The 19772-nt window shown below is 45.4% G+C and overlaps 2 protein-coding genes across 3 annotated transcripts; one reads left to right on the top strand and one right to left on the bottom strand.

Annotated features, from left to right (window-relative positions):
• The first annotated feature begins 1303 nt into the window (after positions 1 to 1303).
• NELFCD (negative elongation factor complex member C/D) lies at positions 1304 to 10487 on the top strand. 2 transcript variants are annotated; one of them, XM_064730101.1, is made up of 15 exons: positions 1304 to 1418; positions 1856 to 1971; positions 2136 to 2245; positions 3028 to 3137; positions 3440 to 3547; positions 4112 to 4264; positions 5030 to 5160; positions 6231 to 6396; positions 7045 to 7179; positions 7570 to 7709; positions 7888 to 8002; positions 8301 to 8396; positions 8571 to 8711; positions 9043 to 9172; positions 9577 to 10487. In XM_064730101.1, exons 1-15 carry the CDS (start codon positions 1353 to 1355, stop codon positions 9609 to 9611), a joined length of 1752 nt encoding a protein of 583 aa, XP_064586171.1. In that variant the 5' UTR covers positions 1304 to 1352; the 3' UTR covers positions 9612 to 10487. The 2 variants fall into 2 exon arrangements, with proteins under 2 accessions (XP_064586171.1, XP_064586172.1); XM_064730102.1 differs by lacking the exon at positions 1304 to 1418 and adding an exon at positions 1498 to 1621.
• A 714-nt stretch (positions 10488 to 11201) lies between these two features.
• CTSZ (cathepsin Z) lies at positions 11202 to 16253 on the bottom strand. The gene is made up of 6 exons (XM_064730246.1): positions 15999 to 16253; positions 15341 to 15504; positions 13565 to 13744; positions 12842 to 12992; positions 12493 to 12655; positions 11202 to 12044 (listed from the first exon to the last, which is right to left on the bottom strand). Exons 1-6 carry the CDS (start codon positions 16133 to 16135, stop codon positions 11931 to 11933), a joined length of 909 nt encoding a protein of 302 aa, XP_064586316.1. The 5' UTR covers positions 16136 to 16253; the 3' UTR covers positions 11202 to 11930.
• Between the last annotated feature and the right edge of the window lie 3519 nt (positions 16254 to 19772).

The following is a 19772-nucleotide window of genomic DNA, read 5'->3' on the forward strand; positions in this document are numbered from 1 at the left end:
CTGAGCTTTGAAGTGCAGCAAATCCCTTGATTAGCACAGCAACCACATTTGAACAAGGATTTTGTCTGTTGGAGATCCTATAACTTATTTCTGAACAGGGTTTTTTTTTGGCCTTTCTTACCTAGCAATGCTCGGAAGACAATGTAATTTCTTTTAACTATTTTTCAGTTAGAAACAGAATGAAAATAAAGGACCTTTTAAATAATTAATCAGCAAAACTCCTGGTTGGCCTCCAAATCCCAGAACACACCCTCCCCTTTCTCACAGTGAAACTCTTATAGAGCTAAAGAATGGGAGTGGATCTGAAGAGGGACAAAGGGATTGTTTCTGACATGGTCTCACTAATGCCTCTCCTTGCTGAGGCCTGATTATGTGATCAGTTTTCACTGTAGACTTGTCCCCTGTTCATCTCATTCCCTGGGGTCCCTCCCTTCCTTGGGGACCCTCTTGACCCATTATCTTTGCTCAGCATCCCCAGGAAGGTTCCAGGGTGAGCACAGCCAGTGCTCTGGGATCCAGTTTTGAGGATGGGGAGCAAATCCTGCACCCCAGGCTGCCCTGCCTGCTCACAGAGCCGCCCCAGGACAGGGGACGTGGCTCCCACAGCACCTCTCCTCTGCCCAGAGATGCCCACTTTCATCCTCCAAAGTTACCCCTATTTTTTGTTTGTTTGTTTGGGGTTTTTTTTGTTTTCCTACTTGTCAGTTTTTCTATTCCACCCTAACATCATTCCTATCAACTTGCTGTTGTTCAGCGTCCCCCTCATGCTTCCATGGGAGGGAGGGAGGGAGGGAATTGCTTTTGTCCAGCTGCAGCCAGAAAAGGAACACATCCCTTGGAGAACATATCCCAGGGAGAACACATCCCTTGGAGAACATATCCTTTGGGGCAACACATCCCATGGAGAACACATCCCTTGGAGAACATATCCCTTGGAGAACACATCCCATGGAGAACACACCCATTGGAGAACATATCCTTTGGGGCAACACATCCCATGGAGAACATAAGCCATGGAGAACACATCCCATTGACAACACGTCCAATGGAGAACACACCCCTTGGAGCAACGCATCCTTTTCTTTCCTGTTCCCTTGCAATTCCCGTGCGATTGCTGCTGCGCTGCGAGGCTTTGCAGGGCAATTTGGTTTTACATTTCTCGGTTTGTTTACATTTCCACTGGTTCTTTCCCCGTGAGGGGTGTGTGCCCGCTGCCCGCCTCCCCTCAGAGCCCGCCCGCCCTCAGGGCCCCTCAGCCGCCGCCATGCCGGGCTCCCGCCCCGCCCCCGCCGCCGCCATTCCGCGGCGCTCCGCCCGTTCCGGCGGCCGGGCGGGGAGGCCGGGCCGGAGCCATGGAGGACGCCGATTACTTCGAGGGCAGCGCGGCCGAGTGGGGCAGCGAGGCGGACGGGGGCGCGGTGAGCGCCGGGGGGAGCGGGGCCAGGGATGACCGCAGCCCCAGGCGTGTCCCGGAGCAACCCCTGGGCACGGGCTCCGAGCGTTCCCCTGGGTCCGGAGCATCCTCCGGGACAGCCCTGGAGTGTTCCCCGACAGGGACCCGGAGCGACCCCCGGGCCCTCCCGTTCCCCTCGGGCGCTCCGGGCTGAGGCGATAGCGCCGGGTATGAGGGCCGGGGGCCGGGGCTGTGCGGGGCCGGGGTCCCGGGGTAAACAGGGAAAGCGGTGCGGGGTTTTTGTGCTTTCTCCGTTAATAATCGCTGCCTGTCGGGGTGCGGGTCCATTGCGGTGCTGAGCCCAGGTGTGTGTGCTGCTGTGGGCACAAAGCCTGAATACGGAATATGGGAGCGTGGGGGGAGACGGGATAGGGAGGCTGACCTGACTGTGCTTGTGAACAGCAAGATGATGAGGATGGGGAGGGAGAAGATGATGCCGAAGTTCAGCAGGAGTGCCTGAAGAAATTTTCAACGCCTGATTATATAATGGAACCGTCTATATTTAACACGTTAAAGAGGTGAGTGTGACCTGATGTGTGTTATGGTGTGTTGGAGGTGTCACTTCGTATGGAAATGTGTGCAAATGTATAAATGGTGCTGTTGTTTTCCCTTTAAATTTAGACTTCTATTTATTTTTGGCTTTAATATGACTCACGTAGTTCTTTTGTAATTCTTTCATCAGATATTTCCAAGCAGGAGGATCTCCAGAGAATGTTATTCAGCTCCTCTCTGAAAACTATACTGCAGTGGCACAGACTGTCAATTTGCTGGCAGAGTGGCTCATTCAGACAGGTATGATACAAGATACAGGGTGTTTTGGGTCCATATTCTGTCAGAAATGTCTGAATTTGTGGCAAATTTGTTCATACACAGGAAGTGGATTGTTATAAAGTTGTCGTCCTTTATGTGGCTAAATCCTTTATAATAATAGGTTTATTCCACTTGGAGAATAATGATGCAATATGTTGAGGAAAGGCCAACAAACTGTGTTATAAAAGGTTTTATAGTTGAAACAGCTGCATAAATTATAGCTTCTTTTTAATTTCATTCAAAGGGCAAGGGTGCTGTTATATAGGCAATATAAGGAGTGTTTTTATCCTGTAATGGAATTAATTATGTAATCCTTATTACATTACCAGAATGATCGTACTCTGATTTCAGAAATGTAGAACTACTTATTGCTATTTGTGTGTTATTTTGTAGAATACTATCAAAGCTACTGATAACCAATATTTAAAAGGATGAACTTCAGTGTGTAGTAATGTGGATTTGTGCCTTCGCCCTGCTAATCCCTCTTGTGGTTAAGACACTCCTGCATTTTTGTGTCTAATTGGGAGAGAAAGAGGAACCTTGTGACCTGAGATCCAAAACAGTTCAGTATTTAGGGAAAAGGTGGAAAATCTGTAAATCTGTATCAGTGTGGCTCAGTAGCAGAACTGATGCCTCTCCTCTCATCTTCTCTGTGCTGATAAATTTTGGAGTAGTGTCTGTTCTCATTGGAAAATGTGGGATGCTGCTGCTGTGTTCCACTGGACTGCATTGCATCTGCTGAGTGTTTTGTTCCTTCTGTGCAGGTGTTGAGCCAATGCAGGTGCAGGAGACTGTGGAGAACCACTTGAAGAGTTTGCTGATCAAGCACTTCGACCCTCGGAAGGCAGATTCCATCTTCACCGAGGAGGGAGAGGTGTGCATGCAGCCCCTGTTCCTGTCCCTGCACGGATCCTTCCTGCACACCTTCATCCCATGGAGTGCTGAAGGGAAGGGAAAGGGAATCTTCAAAGCTCTTTGGCTGAGGAACAACTGGTTTCACAAAGCCAGCTCTGTCTGACTGGAGTCCTCAGAGGTTTAGAGGGCTTGGAAATTTGGAATGCATCCTCCTTTGTAATAAAGCTCTGTAGAACAACTCACAGGAGTGCTGAGAGGTAAAAGCCTTGCTTTTGATGGTCCTGACAACAAGACATTCTTAAATCTCTTTCTTCTTTTCAGACTCCAGCCTGGCTTGAGCAAATGATAGCACATACCACGTGGAGAGACCTTTTTTACAAATTGGCAGAAGCCCATCCTGATTGTTTAATGCTTAATTTTACTGTGAAGGTACTATGCCTAAGTCTAATCAGTAAGAATATCCAAATATCCATAGAGGGCTAATTGTTCTGGCATCAAATATTCGTTGTGGTCTTGCTTGTATCTTTTATGTATTCCTGCTAATACTAATTAGTAAAAGTACACCTTGGTGGGAGGACTTGTGCTACAAGTTGCAGTACATATAATTTCCCAGTTTGAAGTACTGCATTTTCAATTTTTGTTGAGGTGTGGGAGTCATCTTTTTTTTTTCCTTGTTTGTTTTCCTTTGATCTCTGTTTAAAAATTTTGGATTTCTGGTGCAGTGGAATATCTCAGCCAGTTTTGTATGTTTCTGTAACAAGAAAAGAATGTTATATTAAAAAGAATATCCTCTGCTACATTTTTTATTATTGTGCTTTTTTTTTGCTGCACCTTTATTGGTTTTCTTTTCTGTAGACCACAATATAAATGTGAATTCCAGTCAGTGTATGCAGAAGTGGAACTTAGATTCTCTGTGTTCTTCTAGATTTGGTAGGATATCAGAAATAGAAATGTAACTAACACAAGATTTCTGTGATGTTTTTATTTTTATAGCTTATATCTGATGCTGGGTATCAAGGAGAAATAACGAGTGTTTCAACAGCATGTCAGCAACTAGAAGTATTTTCCAGAGTCCTGCGTACATCTCTGGCAACAATTTTAGATGGAGGAGAAGAAAACCTTGAGAAAAACCTCCCTGAGTTTGCTGTAAGTTTGGTTTTTTGGGATTTTCCCCCCCTTTTTTATGAGGAAAAAGAAGTGTTCTGCTTTCCAGTTAGGAGGTACAGATCACTGTGGGATTGTAGCAGCCAATCTTGATGTCCTACAAAAGCTTATGAAGAGAAGGTGTGTCTGAGTTAAAACCCAGAAATTGATGATTTTTGGTCATTCTGTGACCAAGAATTCTTTGGGTTGCTTATGTGACACTTCTTATATTTAGTAAATGGATTATAAAAAGGTTGGGATAGAACCGTTGTCTTTCACATGTACTGCAAGATCTAAAGATCAGTATTGTCAGTCCCCTAGCAAATGAAAATAATTCTCTTATCATCCACATCAGTGTGAAAGTTGCTATTTGAATCAGCCCAGCATGAAACAGCACAATTACTGTCCTCTGATTTCAGAAACGTAGAACTACTCAAAAAATTATTTTCAGCTGGCCTTGAACTTCTCTTCGTATTTAAATACCGCAGAGAAAGTACTGAGCATACGTAGAACAGATTTTCCTCTCCATTTTGGAATTTGAGAAATGAAGTTCTCAATTCAGAAATCTCTTCTTGTGTGGTGTCAGTGCTTGTCTGTATTTTCCTCTTGGCATTTGGGGTTTGGGCTTTGTTTGTGCTTTGGTTTTTTTCCTTTGCAATTTTGCTGTTTGTTTCCCCCCCCCCCCTTTGCTCTCTTGGCAATGCAATGACAGGAGGCTGCTGGGCTGTTTCCTTGCTGCCTGCTGAGGTTTGTGCTGTGCTTTCACAGAAGATGGTGTGCCATGGGGAGCACACGTACCTGTTTGCCCAGTCCATGATGTCCATCCTGGCGCAGGAGGAGCAGGGCGGCTCCGCCGTCCGGCGCATCGCGCAGGAGGTTCAGCGCTACGCCCACGAGAAGTGAGTGCCCCTGTGGGAGCAGGGAATGGAGCCCAGCACAGCCTGGGAGCCCTGCTGGCTTTTGCTCGGCCTTCAGCACCTTTCACCAGCAAAAGGAGAAGCTTTAGCTGCAGCAGAGCAGTTCTTGTAGCAGGGCTTGAAGCTGTGGGACAGCAGAAAAATTCAGTGTCCTGTACCACAGAGAAAACCAAAGACTTGATGCTTCTGTCTTGCTGAGGGGAGCATATGTGGCCCGAAGTTTAGAGTCTGACTAGCTGAGGGCGAAAGGCCGACGCCCCTCTGCAATTCCTGGCCAGCACCCTTCGGCATCTGATGGCTTTGGGCTGTGCTGGCTGCGGACTGGCTCACACCGCTGGTATTGGGGAGGAACGGAGCTGACCATTTCCCGGGGGTTAAACATCGGTTTATTGAAGGTGTTGCGGGATCCAATCGCGCAGAAACTAACTGGGAAAAAGTTTTTTCATAGGGGGTGAAAACAGGATTATAAAGGAGGGGGGTGGGTACAGGCGGAACCAATCGGGAAAGGTGAGGGGATGAACTTCACAGAACTGACACTCCATGGAGACCAATAATCAAAAGGTAAAGGAGGTGTCCTGGGACCCCAGCCAGCCACCATCTCCAGAGAGGAGAGGGTTCTCGAAACCTGGGAGGAGAGGGGGGTGATTGACTGGACCCAGGGAGGAAACAACTTATAAGGGAAACCAGGGGAGGAGCAATTACATATCGGCAACTATGAATAGCGGTTACTATGGCAACTTAGCTGACAGGGTAGCCCTGGCGGGAAAAACTGGGGGAACGAAACCATTTTACACATAATAGGGGAGAACAATACATAAATTGGGGGAATAACACAAGAAACTTAACAACACACTACCACACTGTCTATTAAGAAATATATTTTTATTTTTCTGTTAACTTTTTGGAAATGAACAAGGCAAACACAGGTCTATTTCTGTAATTACCCCAAGGCATTACATCCCATAGAATATGCCCTGTTGACTCAGTGAGACTTCATCTGAAATGTCTGAATTAAGGAAATAAGTGGCTGTGTGTGTTTGCTCTGCCTGCAGAGGCCACGATGCCAGCCAGATCACCTTAGCACTGGGTACTGCAGCCTCCTACCCCAGAGCTTGCCAGGCTCTGGGGGCAATGCTGTCCAAAGGAGCTCTGAATCCAGCAGATATCACTGTCCTCTTCAAAATGTTTACAAGCATGGACCCACCTCCAGTAGAACTGGTCAGTATTCACCTGTTTGTAACCTCTGAAACTTATTTCTGTTACAGAAGCACTCGGAAATGGGGTGCCTTGTGCTTAAGTGTTGTATGGACACAAAAATTAAATTAGCACTCACTTGTCCCTCTGTAATTGTAAGTAAGTGAATTGTAAAGTGAAGCTGTTACTTGCATTCTGGTTTGCATCAGCTTCATGATACTTTTGTTGGGTTTTTTTAATTATTCCAAGTTGTGTTTTTACATGTAACTAAATTAAAGAACTTTTCCATAGGAGATAAAGGTGGCGAGGAATTAATTCCTTAAACAAACAAAAGAAAGAATCAGAAAAAAAATCCCTGCCCTCTTTAGCAGTTTGTTATAAACAGGCCTAAATTATACATTTCACATTTCTCACTGCATTGTTCTAACGTGGGTTTTGGTAAGAAAAAGTGAGATTTTGATACTTTAGAAATATGGTCTGTAACTGATTCCTTTTTTTTCCCTTTTTTCTTTCAAAAGTCTGTGTCTCTTCAGAAAACTGTTTAATTTAATTTTACTTTTAAAGGAAAATGTGTTTATCTTGTTCTAGGAAGGTATATCAAATGCAAAAACTCCGTTCTTAGTCACCTGTCGTGATTCTCAGGCTCTGATAAAATGTTCTTTCTCCTCACAGATTCGAGTGCCTGCATTTCTGGACCTCTTCATGCAGTCCTTGTTTAAACCAGGTGCTAAGATCAACCAGGACCACAAACATAAATATATCCACATACTGGCATATGCAGCTAGTGTTGTAGAGATGTGGAAAAAGGTAATCTTCTCTTCTGTGAATAATATTCTTTTTTACCTGCAGCAGCCTGCTTCTGCTGAAGAATATGTATGGTTCTGAAGTCACTCAGTTTAAAATAATGCATTCAGCTTAGTTTAATTATTTTAATATTAAATGCTTCTGCCTTCAGCTGAGGTGATTAAAAAGTGTAGATCCTGATGATCAAACAGAAGTCTGAGTGCACTGAGAATTAAATAAAGCAAACATCCCTGTACTTCAGCTCACTCATAATTAATTCTTCTGAAACTTGCATGTGAGTCTGAATTTTGAGACACAGGTGCAATCCTAGGCTTATTGCAGGTCAAGTTCCTTTCCTTAAATAACCAAAGACATCTGCAACTTTTGCATTCCAATTTTGCAATCATTTTACAGAACAAGAGAGTCAGCATCAACAAGGATGAACTCAAGTCAACCTCAAAAGCCATTGAGACTGTTCACAATCTGTGCTGCAATGAGAACAAAGGGGCATCCGAGCTGGTTGCAGAGCTGAGCACTCTCTATCAGTGCATCAGGTGAGCAGGGAATCTCTCATGACTCATAACTCCTGTCTGTCACACACAGCTTGTCCTCCTTGGGAGGCAGAACACGCTTTTCTGTGCCACTGGAGAGTGATGGCAGATTACTTTGGGTTGCTAATACAACTTCCATTTCTTTTCCATGCTGCTGTGCTAAGGTGATGTCTCTCTGCAGGTTCCCAGTGGTGGCCATGGGGGTGTTGAAGTGGGTGGACTGGACAGTGTCAGAGCCACGGTACTTCCAGCTGCAGACTGATCACACCCCAGTTCACCTGGCCCTGCTGGATGAGGTAAGAGTGTCTGGAAACTGCTGAGAGCAGGAGCAGCTCTGCTTCTTGTGTAACACTGAGTGCCTGGCATTTGCAGTAAGGCAGTAAATATGCAGAGATGAATCTATCCAGAGTAAATTGTCTGGTTTTGTCAGCTCAGCATTATTTATGCCAGGAAAACTTGGGCATTACAGAAAGAAATGATGGAATGCTTTTCTAAATGAATTTCTGTCTGGCTCTGAACATTAATGTAAACTTGTCTGGTGCATTGTGCTTTGAATGCAATTCTGAGGATCTCCCTTTGCTGTGTTGTTTGCAGATCAGTACATGCCATCAGCTGCTTCATCCCCAAGTTCTGCAACTTCTTGTCAAGCTCTTTGAAACAGAGCATTCTCAGCTGGATGTGATGGAGCAGGTGATACTCAGAGATTCAGGTTTTTGTTACTTCACATCTGTCACCCCTTGTGCTCTCACAGCAGGGTTAATGTAGAAGTGGTTAAAATGTGGCACAGCAGACATTGAATGAATAAAAATAGCACACTCTGAGGGCAAGTTCTGAAGTGTTGGCTCTCCCCTCCCTTCCCCTCAGCTGGAGCTGAAGAAGACTCTCCTGGACAGGATGGTTCACTCGCTGAGCCGGGGCTACGTCCTGCCCGTCGTCAGCTACATCCGCAAGTGCCTGGAGAAGCTGGACACTGACATCTCCCTCATCAGATACTTTGTGACAGAGGTCAGCAGCAAAAACTGTTTACTGAAGGCTAGAGATCAAGTTTAAATCAGATCCATGTGTTTTGGAGATTGAGAAATACTTCAGGTTCAGGTCAGAGTCTGAGCAATGTCTCAGTGCTCACCAGGATGGGATTTGGTCCTACTGCTCCTGACTTCTGGCAGTAACAAGGTACTCACAGAGCACCTGAGAGTTCATAACTAATTACTTGCACTTGAGACCTCTTGTTCTCCATCCAACTGCTTGTATGCTTCCAAGACTGGTGTATGAATTAAATGTTGTCCCTCCTCCCCCTGTAAGTGCAAGAATCATCAGTTTTTGTCTGCTCTTTCAGGTGCTCGATGTGATTGCTCCTCCATATACCTCAGACTTTGTACAGCTTTTTCTTCCAATCTTGGAGAATGAAAGCATTGCAGGCACTATAAAAACAGAAGGTGAACATGATCCTGTCACAGAGTTCATAGGTAAGTCATGTTTATCCCTTCCATACCTGCTTCCATTTGTCTGTTACATCTTGCAAATAATGTTGAGGAGGAAGATTGCTAAATACAGGAATGCCTGCCAGCTGTTTTCACAGACAACTTCCCTTTTAGGGGCCTGTGTTTAGCAATTTCCCTGTGATCAAGAATCTGTGGGTAGTAGTGGGGAAAGTGAAGATAAATACTGCTTTTTGGGAACTATCACTGCAGCAAGGAAAGGAAGGAAGGAAAGTTGTCTGTCATAATATGATACTCCATCCTAAACCAGAAACATCTGTCCAGACTCTAAAAGCCTAATTATTTACATAATGCAGCAATCCATATGCAAATATATAAATCAGAATCATTGTAATGTACTGAACAGTGTCTTTTTTTCCTCTCCTTTTAAGCTCATTGCAAATCTAACTTTATTATGATGAACTAAGCAGTGGAAAACATCAAGAATGCAACCAGAGCTTGTGATCACTGCTGTGCCGTGCTCCACCTGTGAGGTTCTAAAACTGGGGAAAAAACCCCAACAAAACCAACAAACCTAAAACAAGGAGGAAAAGGCTGAAGGGCATTTGCTTGACTTGCATGGTGACCCTGAAATTCTTAACCAGAGGACTGTTTGTGTTTCATATCAGAGAACTGTCAATGTCATCTGGAAAATGGAATGATACCAAAGGTCTTTCTGTTGTTACACAAATCAGTATAAATCTGTGTTCTGAAGAGGATAGATAGCAAGAAACAGATTTATTTGGAAGAACTTGCAGAATCTGTCACTGATTGTGTAATAAACAAAATATGAAGAAAGGGTAAGGTAATTCCTACTAAAAACACTTTGCAGACAGTTCTCTGAATAGGTCCTGAATGCTCTAGGCTCTGATATTGCAAGTTGTAAAAAATAGGAATTTGTGGATTTGCTCTGTGCCTGCAGCACAGAAGCCCTAATGTCTGTCCCTCCCTTTTGCATTATATTAGAATTTTAAATGTCCTTCATGAAAACAAAAATGTGTTTTGTGTAACACAAGAGGAGTTGCAACAGGCAAGGTTATTTTGTATTAAGAGAGGAATTCTGTGTGAGTGTGTTACCTTTCAGAATCTATTTCTTGCTAAATAGATGCAGCAGATGTTACTGGTAAGTTTCATTACCGTGTCATTACTGTCCCAAACTATGAAACGTGTGCCCAAAATTCATTACTGCTTGTTGTGGCTTTCTTTTTATACTGATCTCTACTCTGTCCTGGCTGATGCCAAACTGTGGGAGAACACCCAACAATATAATTTACCTTTAAATAAAGGTGTTTGTTCTTTTGCAGAGATGTCTTTCAGTTTCATTATGACTCGTTCTCTCTGTTCATTGGGCTGGATTCCTCTTTACACCACTCACTTTTAAACAAACTAATTTTCTTGAACAAACAAGCACATTTTGCTCCTCCAAGCACATCTGTTTTCTGAAGAAGGTGCTTTCTAAAAGACACTGAAACTCTAAGTCCAGATGAATGTAAATTTAAAAAGGAAATACCTGAAGAGGGCAAAAGGTGCTTCTCTAGAGGCTGTTTTGAATTTCCTTGCTTATCTTTGAATAAAAGATTTACTGTTATTCTAGCTAACTCTCACCATTTAAAATTTGCATGTGACCTAGTTTCTGTAGTTTAAGTAAACTGTTGAATTAGCAGCAGAAATTATTCACCTTCTAGAGAATAAATTTAGGATCCAGCCCTGTACAAGCTCTTGCTGATAATCAAGAGCAGTTGCTCTGTGTCCATGCAGCTTTACCAGCAGTTTAAACAAGGTTTATTTTTACTTTCCTGTGTTCTGCTTGGTATCACTTCCTCTAAACAGTTCCTCTGTAGCTGATTTGTAACTTGTTAAACCCTTTGTGAAGCTGTGATCAGTTCTGTCCCACAATCCTGTTCTTACCCAGTTGCTGTTTGAACCAGCAGCACTGCTGTCTAAAATTGTTCATCAGGCAGATAGAGACAACCACACACCTGCATTAATAAGCTCTTACAATAAACACCCAGTCATGTAAGAGAAAAAGTCTGTTTATTAAATCAGTTAGCAATGTCAGGCAGTAACAGCTGATATGGCACTGATTTGTAATATTAGTGAGTAGTTCAGGGTTATGGTAATTTACGTTTTGCCTCTTTAGGAGAAAAAGGGCACAGTCACATATTAAAGCAAGAAATTTGAGCAAAGACAAGGCTAATCAAGTAAGAAGTGTTTAGACTGTCTTTTGGTTAAAGTAATTCCCATTATATAATTTTGGTGGATAAAAGCAACTTCATCATTTAACAATTCCAACACCACTGTTTCACCAGGAGGTCAAGCAAACAAGGCTTAATATTTTTGATTTATCATGTCCAGACTTATCATGGCTTTTGCATCATTGCAACATATTTGGTCAGTACTGTCACAGAATTTAAAAGAAGCTCTAGACCCAAATATTGAGTACACTTTTCCAGTACATCTACATGATTTGTATTTAAAAAAATAGATATTTACATGTACAGGTTCTGTGATTCAATCAGTGTGATTTTAATACTGTGCATCAAGGTAGACAACTCCTTCATGGGTGAATTACTTCAAGGTGTAAATAAAATTAGGGCAGTTCTGTATTTTTAGATGGCATTGTGTGTTGCATCTGGACTAATTTTTCAGAACTGTGAAGGAGGCTTGGGCTATTATTCTTTAAACAAGAGGAGGTTGTGCTGGGAAGCTTCCAAAGTACCCAAAGACAAAGCTGTACCATGTAGAATCAAGGCAGTATGGGATCTCCATATGCACAGTCCTCTTCAATAGCCAGATTGTAGTCTGCTCCTCTTCCACCCTTGTAGGCACTGGTCACAATTCTCAGCCACCCTCTTTCACCCTGTAAAGGATTGAATTTGCATTGTAAATTAGGGAACAGCTGTAAAAATTGTGTGTTGGTGAGCCTGTTCTGTCTGCTAAATATGAGTGAGGAGGTGAATGGAGAATTCACTCAAGCTGTGGGGCAGCCCTGGAGCCATGGGGCAAATTCACCCTGCCTGGGTGAATTCACATCCCACTCACCCAGTCCAGGTCCATGACTGCATTTTTGCCTACAACTCACAGCAATTTCCAGCTGCCCATAACAGGAGCTGCACATCCTTGAAAGGTAGAATTTGGACTAGAGCTGAAAATTACTCAAATAACTTCCAAATATCCTTGTCTTCAGATTGGCTGGGTGTCATTTTATAACTGGCAGTCTAGTTCAAAGCAAGTTTCAGTTTTATATCCACAAGTGACAAACCCCACTGTCCCTCCCAAGCCCAAAGAGTGTTGCTGTGTCTCCTTACCCAGGGCTCACCCCAGGAGTTCCGAACTATCCAATATTCTGTGCCGTTCTCCACGCCCCAGCCAGCCACAGACACGATGTGATTCACTGTGGGTGAGGGGTTGTACTCTGTGTACAGCCCCCCTGTGTAGGCATCCAGCTTTTCTGTAGCCATGATGCCACAGCTGCAAGAAAACAGAGAGAGGAGGTTTCATACAAGGGGATCAGGGCTAAAAACCAACTGGGTTTCTTGTATTTTGTATTCTGATCTCAGTTTATATACAAACTAGAGTCTGCATGCTAGAACAGCTGCTGACACGTGCTAGAGTGAAAATGTGCACAGAGTTTCATGTATCTTTTTTTTTTTTTACCTAATTGGTCCATTAGTGTAGATTTCTGCCATCATTTTTTCTCTTCCACTGACAGACCCATAGTCAGCAACTTTCCAGAGAGTGTAGTTCTTGATCACATGGCATTCTCCAAAAGTGACACAAGTTCCACACTGGTTGAACTTCTTACACTCTGCAAAACAGAGGTGAGATTATCCCTGGAGGTAATCTGCAGGATATTTCTTTTCTTTAAGTGAAGGGATTGTAGGACACTGAGCTTTTGTAATACAATTGAGGCAGATATTAATAACTTCAGAGTAATTATTAATACATATTCTCTCTGGTGTACTCAATTATTTTCTGGAAACCACATTTAAAGTCCCTGTTATCACTACTTACTGCTCTTTACTTCACAGGTATAAATACTTTGTTGAGGACATAGAGAAACCATTCCAGTCATACATGACCAAAGGTTAAGTTTCTCCTTTGTTCAGCTTGAGGTGACACTTGTAAATATTTCAGTACATTAGAGGTTGTGTGTCACAGATTTAAGAGATTAAGTTAAAACAATTCAGCTGTGCAAACTTGCCTGAGCACGATTTAGTGCTACACTGTCTGGAGCAGGAGACACACACAGGCCCGTAATGAAAACCTGCTCTGTCAGTCAAACAGCAGGAACCAGTACTCTGAAAACCCAAAGCAGTTTTTTTTAAATACACTGCTAAAGCTGGGAAGAAACCCTAGAGCAAAGCAGAGGCACCCTACTTTGGTCCTTGGCCTGGTAGTTGTTGCAGGTCTCGTCGGGGATGCCGTGGTCGTGCGCGTACCTCCAGACCCCCGAGTGGTCCCCGCCCTCACAGGAGCCAGCATCAGCACAGTCGATGACATTCTGCACAGACAGGTAGGCAGAGGGCCAGGCCCCTTTCCTCTTGATGTTGATTCGGTCTGGAAGGACAAGAAACTGGGGTTTGCTGTGGAATTCGTGGGTGGCTGCACATTGCAGCTGCTTTTGAAACTGTCTCCTCTCTGTTGAACCTGCACTGCCTGCAGACAGCAGCACTTGTGGTTGGAAAGGCTCTGCTGTCTGCAGAGAGGAACACAGCCTGACCTAATTCAAACCAGAGGCTGAGCTATTGTTGTGGGTTTCCATTAGGAGGGGTTTTTCCATTAAAAACTCAGCAAAAACACGGAGATGAGGAAGATCTGTCTAAGGCCTTGAAGAGCCCTAAATGTCTTTTAACTCAAGACACAGCTTCTGAAAACTTCCAGATCTGTTTCCTGACTTTGACAGTGAAGACTTTTCAAACACTCATCTAAAAACAGCTCTGAGCATCATCTTTTAGAGGAGCAGAGATTTATGTATAAGCCCATGCATAAACATAAGCCCATGGAGCCCAGGCTGCTGGCTCTGGGAGACAGTCTAAATGCAGGAGAAAGCTTTCAGAGTTATCTCCTTGCTGTTACACCAGCATCTCACTGTTATCCTGCCATCTCAGACAGGCACCACCACCCTGCTGCCTTCTTTTGTCAGAAACAAGAAGCTTACTTGGCGGAAAAGCTTCCTGATGAGTATTTATAAACTGCTTTTCTGCATTAACAGTCTTAACTGATGCCACTGTAGTTACTTTAAATCCTATTAGGACCAACAGCATTCAAATAAACTTGACAGAACAGGGAGCTATCATCCCAGCCTAATCTTCCTGCAAGCTGCTGTATTTTACTGTCCCAGTACTCCATCCTGGCAGGTGTCACACCTGCCCACATCCTTGTATGCTGCATGATTCCTGCTGTCTGCTCACACCTGTATTATCTGCCCCCTTCTCCCCAGTTTGCTGTTTCTCCTTCACAGGTAATTTTCCTACAGCCTCCCTGTGCAAGTGGTGCTTCTCCAGCTCGAAGCTGTTGCATGCAAATCATGCATTCTCTCTAGAGCCACTACTTCTCCATCTGTAGCAAACCACTACTTCCCCTTGACTAAGAAAAAGGCTGAAATCAGATTTTGTGTCTGCTGTGGGGGTCACTTCATGCAATGACAGGGCTCCTGTAGCAAATATCCCACGAGAGGCATCTTGTTCCATTTCCTCATTGCCAGCATGGCTGGAGAGCCCCTGCTGTAGTGAGGTACCAGAAGGGAGAAGGAGGCCTGACAACTCTTTTGCATCTGCTGCCATCACCACACCTCTGAGGGGAGGGCAGAAACTCCAGCTCTTACCCCAGGACCAAAAGAGCAGTCTGGGAAGAGCTATGGCCACATTCCTTCTGCAAACAGGTTTTTAACCACACAACAGTGTTCCCCCCTTGCTGCCTTTGGATGAGGTGGACACAGCCTCACTCTGACTGCTTTTCCTATTGAAACCAACCCTCCTTGCCTTCAGCTTGGGCATTGCCACTGTTGTGGTGTATTCACAGGCACCTCAGCCTCGGTTTTGCTGTGTTAGTCCCTGCAGTGATTTAGCACCTTACACCAGCTGTCAGTACCCTGAATCTGAACTCCCTTTGCTTCCCAAACACTCCCGATTGCAGCGGGGAGCCCGGGGGTACCTGCCAAGGCGCTGGTGCTGCCGTGGGCCCAGCAGGAGCCGCAGTACTGCGGGATGTGCTGGTTCCGAGTGGTGCTGGCGTAGTTCACCCCGTTCACGTTCCGCCAGTCCCAGCTCTGCGGCAGCGCCGACACGTCCAGGTACTCGTGCGGGCGGGGGTAGGTCCTGGGGAGGGGGGAACGGGACGGGGAGGGAGCGCCGGCATCCCCCGGAGCAGGACGGCCGGGTGTTATTTAAAACAAAACAAAAACCAAACAAAAAAACAAAAAACCCAAAAAATCAAACCCCACGGATTTCACCGAGTTTCATAACGAGCCCGCGAGTGCCCGCCGGCGTCACGTGACCGATCCGGCCCCGCGGTCTCGTGACCGCCCCCCCCCCCCGGCCCATCCCGGACCCCAGAGCGGCCCCGGGAACCCCCGAACACCCCCGGGAACCCCCGAAATCCTCAGGGAACGCCTGAAATCCCCGAACCCCTCGGGCTCCCCCAGACCCCCCCGGACACCCTCGAAACCCCCCGGGAACCCCTGAAATCCTCCAGACCTCTGCGGGCACCCCCGTAATCCCCGAACCCCCTCAGGACCCGGCTGTGCCCGCCCAGCCCTCCCCATGGCTCCTCTCGGCCGTGCCACCCGTGAGGGGCCGGGGGCAAAGCGCACCTGAGGCCGGGCGCCCTGCGCGGGGCCGGGCGGTAGCAGTGCTGCCCCTCCCTGAAGTGGAGCCCGGCGCGGGCGGGCGGGCAGAGGCAGCCGCAGAGCAGCAGGAGCGCGGTGAGGGCCGGCAGCGGCGGGGCCATGCTGGGACAGCGGCGGCTGCCGGGCTGCGGCCGCGCCGGGGTTTGAGGGCGGAGGGGAGGAGCGGAGGCACGGGCGGGGCCGGGCCGGGCTCACCTGCGGCGGGCGGGGACAGCGGGCCGGCCCTCGCCCTCCTCGGTGCCGCCTCAGCGTGTCCGAGGGAGCTCTGGGGAACGAGGAACAAACTCGATCCCGCCCTCCCAGCCCCCAGTGGCGCTTCCAGCTCAAAAATTCGGTCACATGAGTTGTGATTGTATCTGGGACAGGCCCTGTCACAGGTTTCTTCACCTTTGGCCTAACACCTCAGCATTGTACTAGACTGTGGCCAGAGACTGTGACTGGGTTTTTTTGTTTGGTTCTTGTTTTTTTCCCTAGTCCCAAATTCTTGGATTTCTCAAGCGCTTTAATGCTACAATTAGCAAAGGAACACAAGCCTGTGTCCATTTTCTAGGCTGCTCCTCAGGGATTGAATATCTGAAAGTTCTTCATTATTTGCTAGAAGATTTAGTCAATAGTAAAAATAGTTGTCTAATTTTCCTGCAGAAGCTTCTAGTGACTGTGTGAATGGATTATCAGTCTCTTTTGCATACATTAGGTAGAAGTTGTCATGTTTGATAAACAGGTTTAGTAAACCACAAACAGTTCTCCCTTCCCAGCTTCTCTTCCTTGGCTTTCAGCACTTTTTGTAGAGGGCCTGAGGTTTATTAGCTCCACACGAGAGCAGAGAAACTGAGGAACAAACACACCAAAAGGAACAGCAGAGCACGAATGGAGCCTGTGAGTTGAATGCATTGGTTTTGGTATCATGATTAGGGGTGATTCAGCTAGCCCAGGGTAGTTAAGACTTGCATCAGCTTGTCTGGCAGCCATTCACAGATCTCTGTAAAATTACCTGATGCCCTGTAGCCAGGCTTATCTCAAACTGAATAGGCTTTCCTCTCAACAATCTTCTCTGCTACTCTGAAAAGCCAGTTCCTTCCAAGCAAACCATTAAAAAAGATTACCTCAGAATGCCTCCTTGCACGTGCATGTTTATTGGGAGTAGTGTTAAAAAACCCAAAAACCAACCAAGGAAACAAAACCAACAACAAATAGCCCAGCAACCACAAAAGCCTTGTGTCTTTGTGGTCTCAGCTCGAGCCCATCAGCAGGGCTGTGGCATCTGGGAGCAGCGGCACCCTGATAATGTGCCCAGTGCCCCAGCTGTGCCCAGTGCCAGGCTGCTCCTAATCTCCCCCGTGCCAAAGCGCCTGAGAGCTGCCCCAGCCAGCTCAGCCCCTCTCCGCGGTGCCTCTCTCTGCTAATCTGCAGCTGCACATGGGCCGTGGCACTGCTGGGAGTCCCGGCGTGTTAGCCGGCCTGGGCTCCTCTGCGCTGAGCAGGGACTGCAGCTGAACCTCCACAGAAACAGCCCCTCCTAGGCCGGGCTTGGATAAACTCAGACAGAAATGCAGATGGGGAGGAGGGAAAAGAGGCCCAAGCCCACAAACATCTCAGCTGCCCGGTGTCATGTGCCAGAGTTTTTAAGGCTCTATAAGGAAGCACTTCAGAGGAGGCACATGATTCTGGGGAGCTATTTTCAGCAAGAGGAAAAACCCCTATTGAGTGATTGCTTATTTCTTTTGCTTCCCTTTTCCCCCTTTCCTTGTGAGATGTGCTCAGGGAATTTATTTAATGCTGAAATTATTTTGTTAATTTTTCTGGACAGTGAATTAGCACCTTCAGCCTCTTCCTAAGCTGTGTCTATTGTGAATACATTGCATATTTTTAATTTATATTAATTTATATTCTTTATCAATTAATATAATTTTTTTATATTGTATTTGTTATTGACATTGTATCAATGTCTATTCAGAATGCAGCAGTTGAGTACACAACTCAGATGTGCATTACTGCTCTTAGCTAAGGATGGTTGGAGAGAACAAGTACAAAATGTGCATAAATAAAATGAGATATGCTTTTTAAGTAAATGTCCAAATAACCTTTTCAGAATTTTCTTAGGGAATTGTAGAAGATATCCAAAGCTATTGTGGGAAATATTGACAATGTGGCAATGGAACAGAACATTTTGTGTGTCTTGCTGGGTAAACTGAATGGCTTAGAGAATACTTATCTTTTGGAAAATTATAAAATGATAAAATGATTGTGTTTTAAGGAAACAAAATGAAACTACCTGCATTTGAAGTCCTCCTTTTAATGCTCCCTAAGCAGTGTGCTCACAGCATGGCAGAGGATGACAGATGTTTGCTCTCTATTTTTTAAAATGCATTTCTGGTGCTGAGCTCTGTGTCAGGAGCAGTTGTCCGTTCCTTCATTGGCTGGTGGGAGAAGTGGAAGTCATCAAGTGGAGAGGAAGCCTGGAATAAGCTGATTTTTCTCCTGGAACCATATGGAAGCTCAGAAATCCCTTATCTCCAGCAACCCATAAAGTGGTCAAGCAGTGACATTCAGGGAGTCAAGGCTTCCACTGTCACCATTTCATGCTGAATAGTTTTAAGGTGCTTTCCAAATTATAGTTCCTTTCCCCATCCTTAAAAGGAACACTTGCAAGGCAGTGACAGTCACTTGACTTGTCATGGAACTGCTCTAGGCTTCCACAAGTCATTTTACCCTGGGTTTCTGCTGCTCAGTGATACTGGTGCTGGTTATCAGCAGCCAACATGACTGTGCTGTGTTTTGTTCTGCCTCACAGCGTTTCCTTTAGCAAGGGAAATGTTTCACTCAGTGAATGTTACAGTTCACTTCAGAGAGCTTCAGTGAAATGGGGGTTTCACCTCTAGCATGTTCCTGGCAAGTTCTGAAGCATCTGAGATATAAGAAATTAAGAAATATTAGAAATGCTGTATTTCTTAATGGGAGAGAGGGAGAGTTAACTGTGTAAGTTAGTCACAAGTTAAATCAAGTTTTGGCTAAATATGATGGATTCTTTTAAGTATTCAAGGACCAAGCGTCACTGAGGGTACAGCGTTATTTTTATGTGTTACAAAGTATTTTTTGTTCCTGCTCCTGTTCCCCTCCTCCATGCATCAAACATCAGGAATTATGCCTGTTAGTGAACTGGAGTTTGCCTTGCAATCCTGCTCACAAGTTGTTACCATTTTTATTATGGGTGTTGTCTTCTATGACTCATATGATGCTAAAATTTAAATTATGTGGCAGAAGCACATGTGCTTAATAAATTAAAATCACTTACTTTGGGCTATAATCTCTACATATGCACATATATTTGTATATATATATATTATGTTTAATATAGAATAATGCACCACAAACAGAATATGCACATCTACAAACAGAATATGCACATCCACAAACCAAATATGCACATCCACAAACAGAATATGCACATATGTGCTGCACAGAGAGGGGAAGGGGTGCAGGTGACAGTGCTGCTCTCCAAGGCACAGAGAAGGGAAGGGGTGCAGGTGACAGTGCTGCTCTCCAAGGCACAGAAGGGAAGGGGTGCAGGTGACAGTGCTGCTCTCCAAGGCACAGATGGTGGAAGGGGTGCAGGTGACAGTGCTGCTCTCCAAGGCACAGAGAGGGGAAGGGGTGCAGGTGACAGTGCTGCTTTGCAAGGCACAGGTGGGGCACAGAAATGGGAAGGGGTGCAGGTGACAGTGCTGCCCTCCAAGGCAC

Source organism: Zonotrichia leucophrys, chromosome 20 (assembly GCF_028769735.1).
Source record: "Zonotrichia leucophrys gambelii isolate GWCS_2022_RI chromosome 20, RI_Zleu_2.0, whole genome shotgun sequence".
NCBI classification, from domain to species: Eukaryota; Metazoa; Chordata; class Aves; order Passeriformes; family Passerellidae; genus Zonotrichia; species Zonotrichia leucophrys.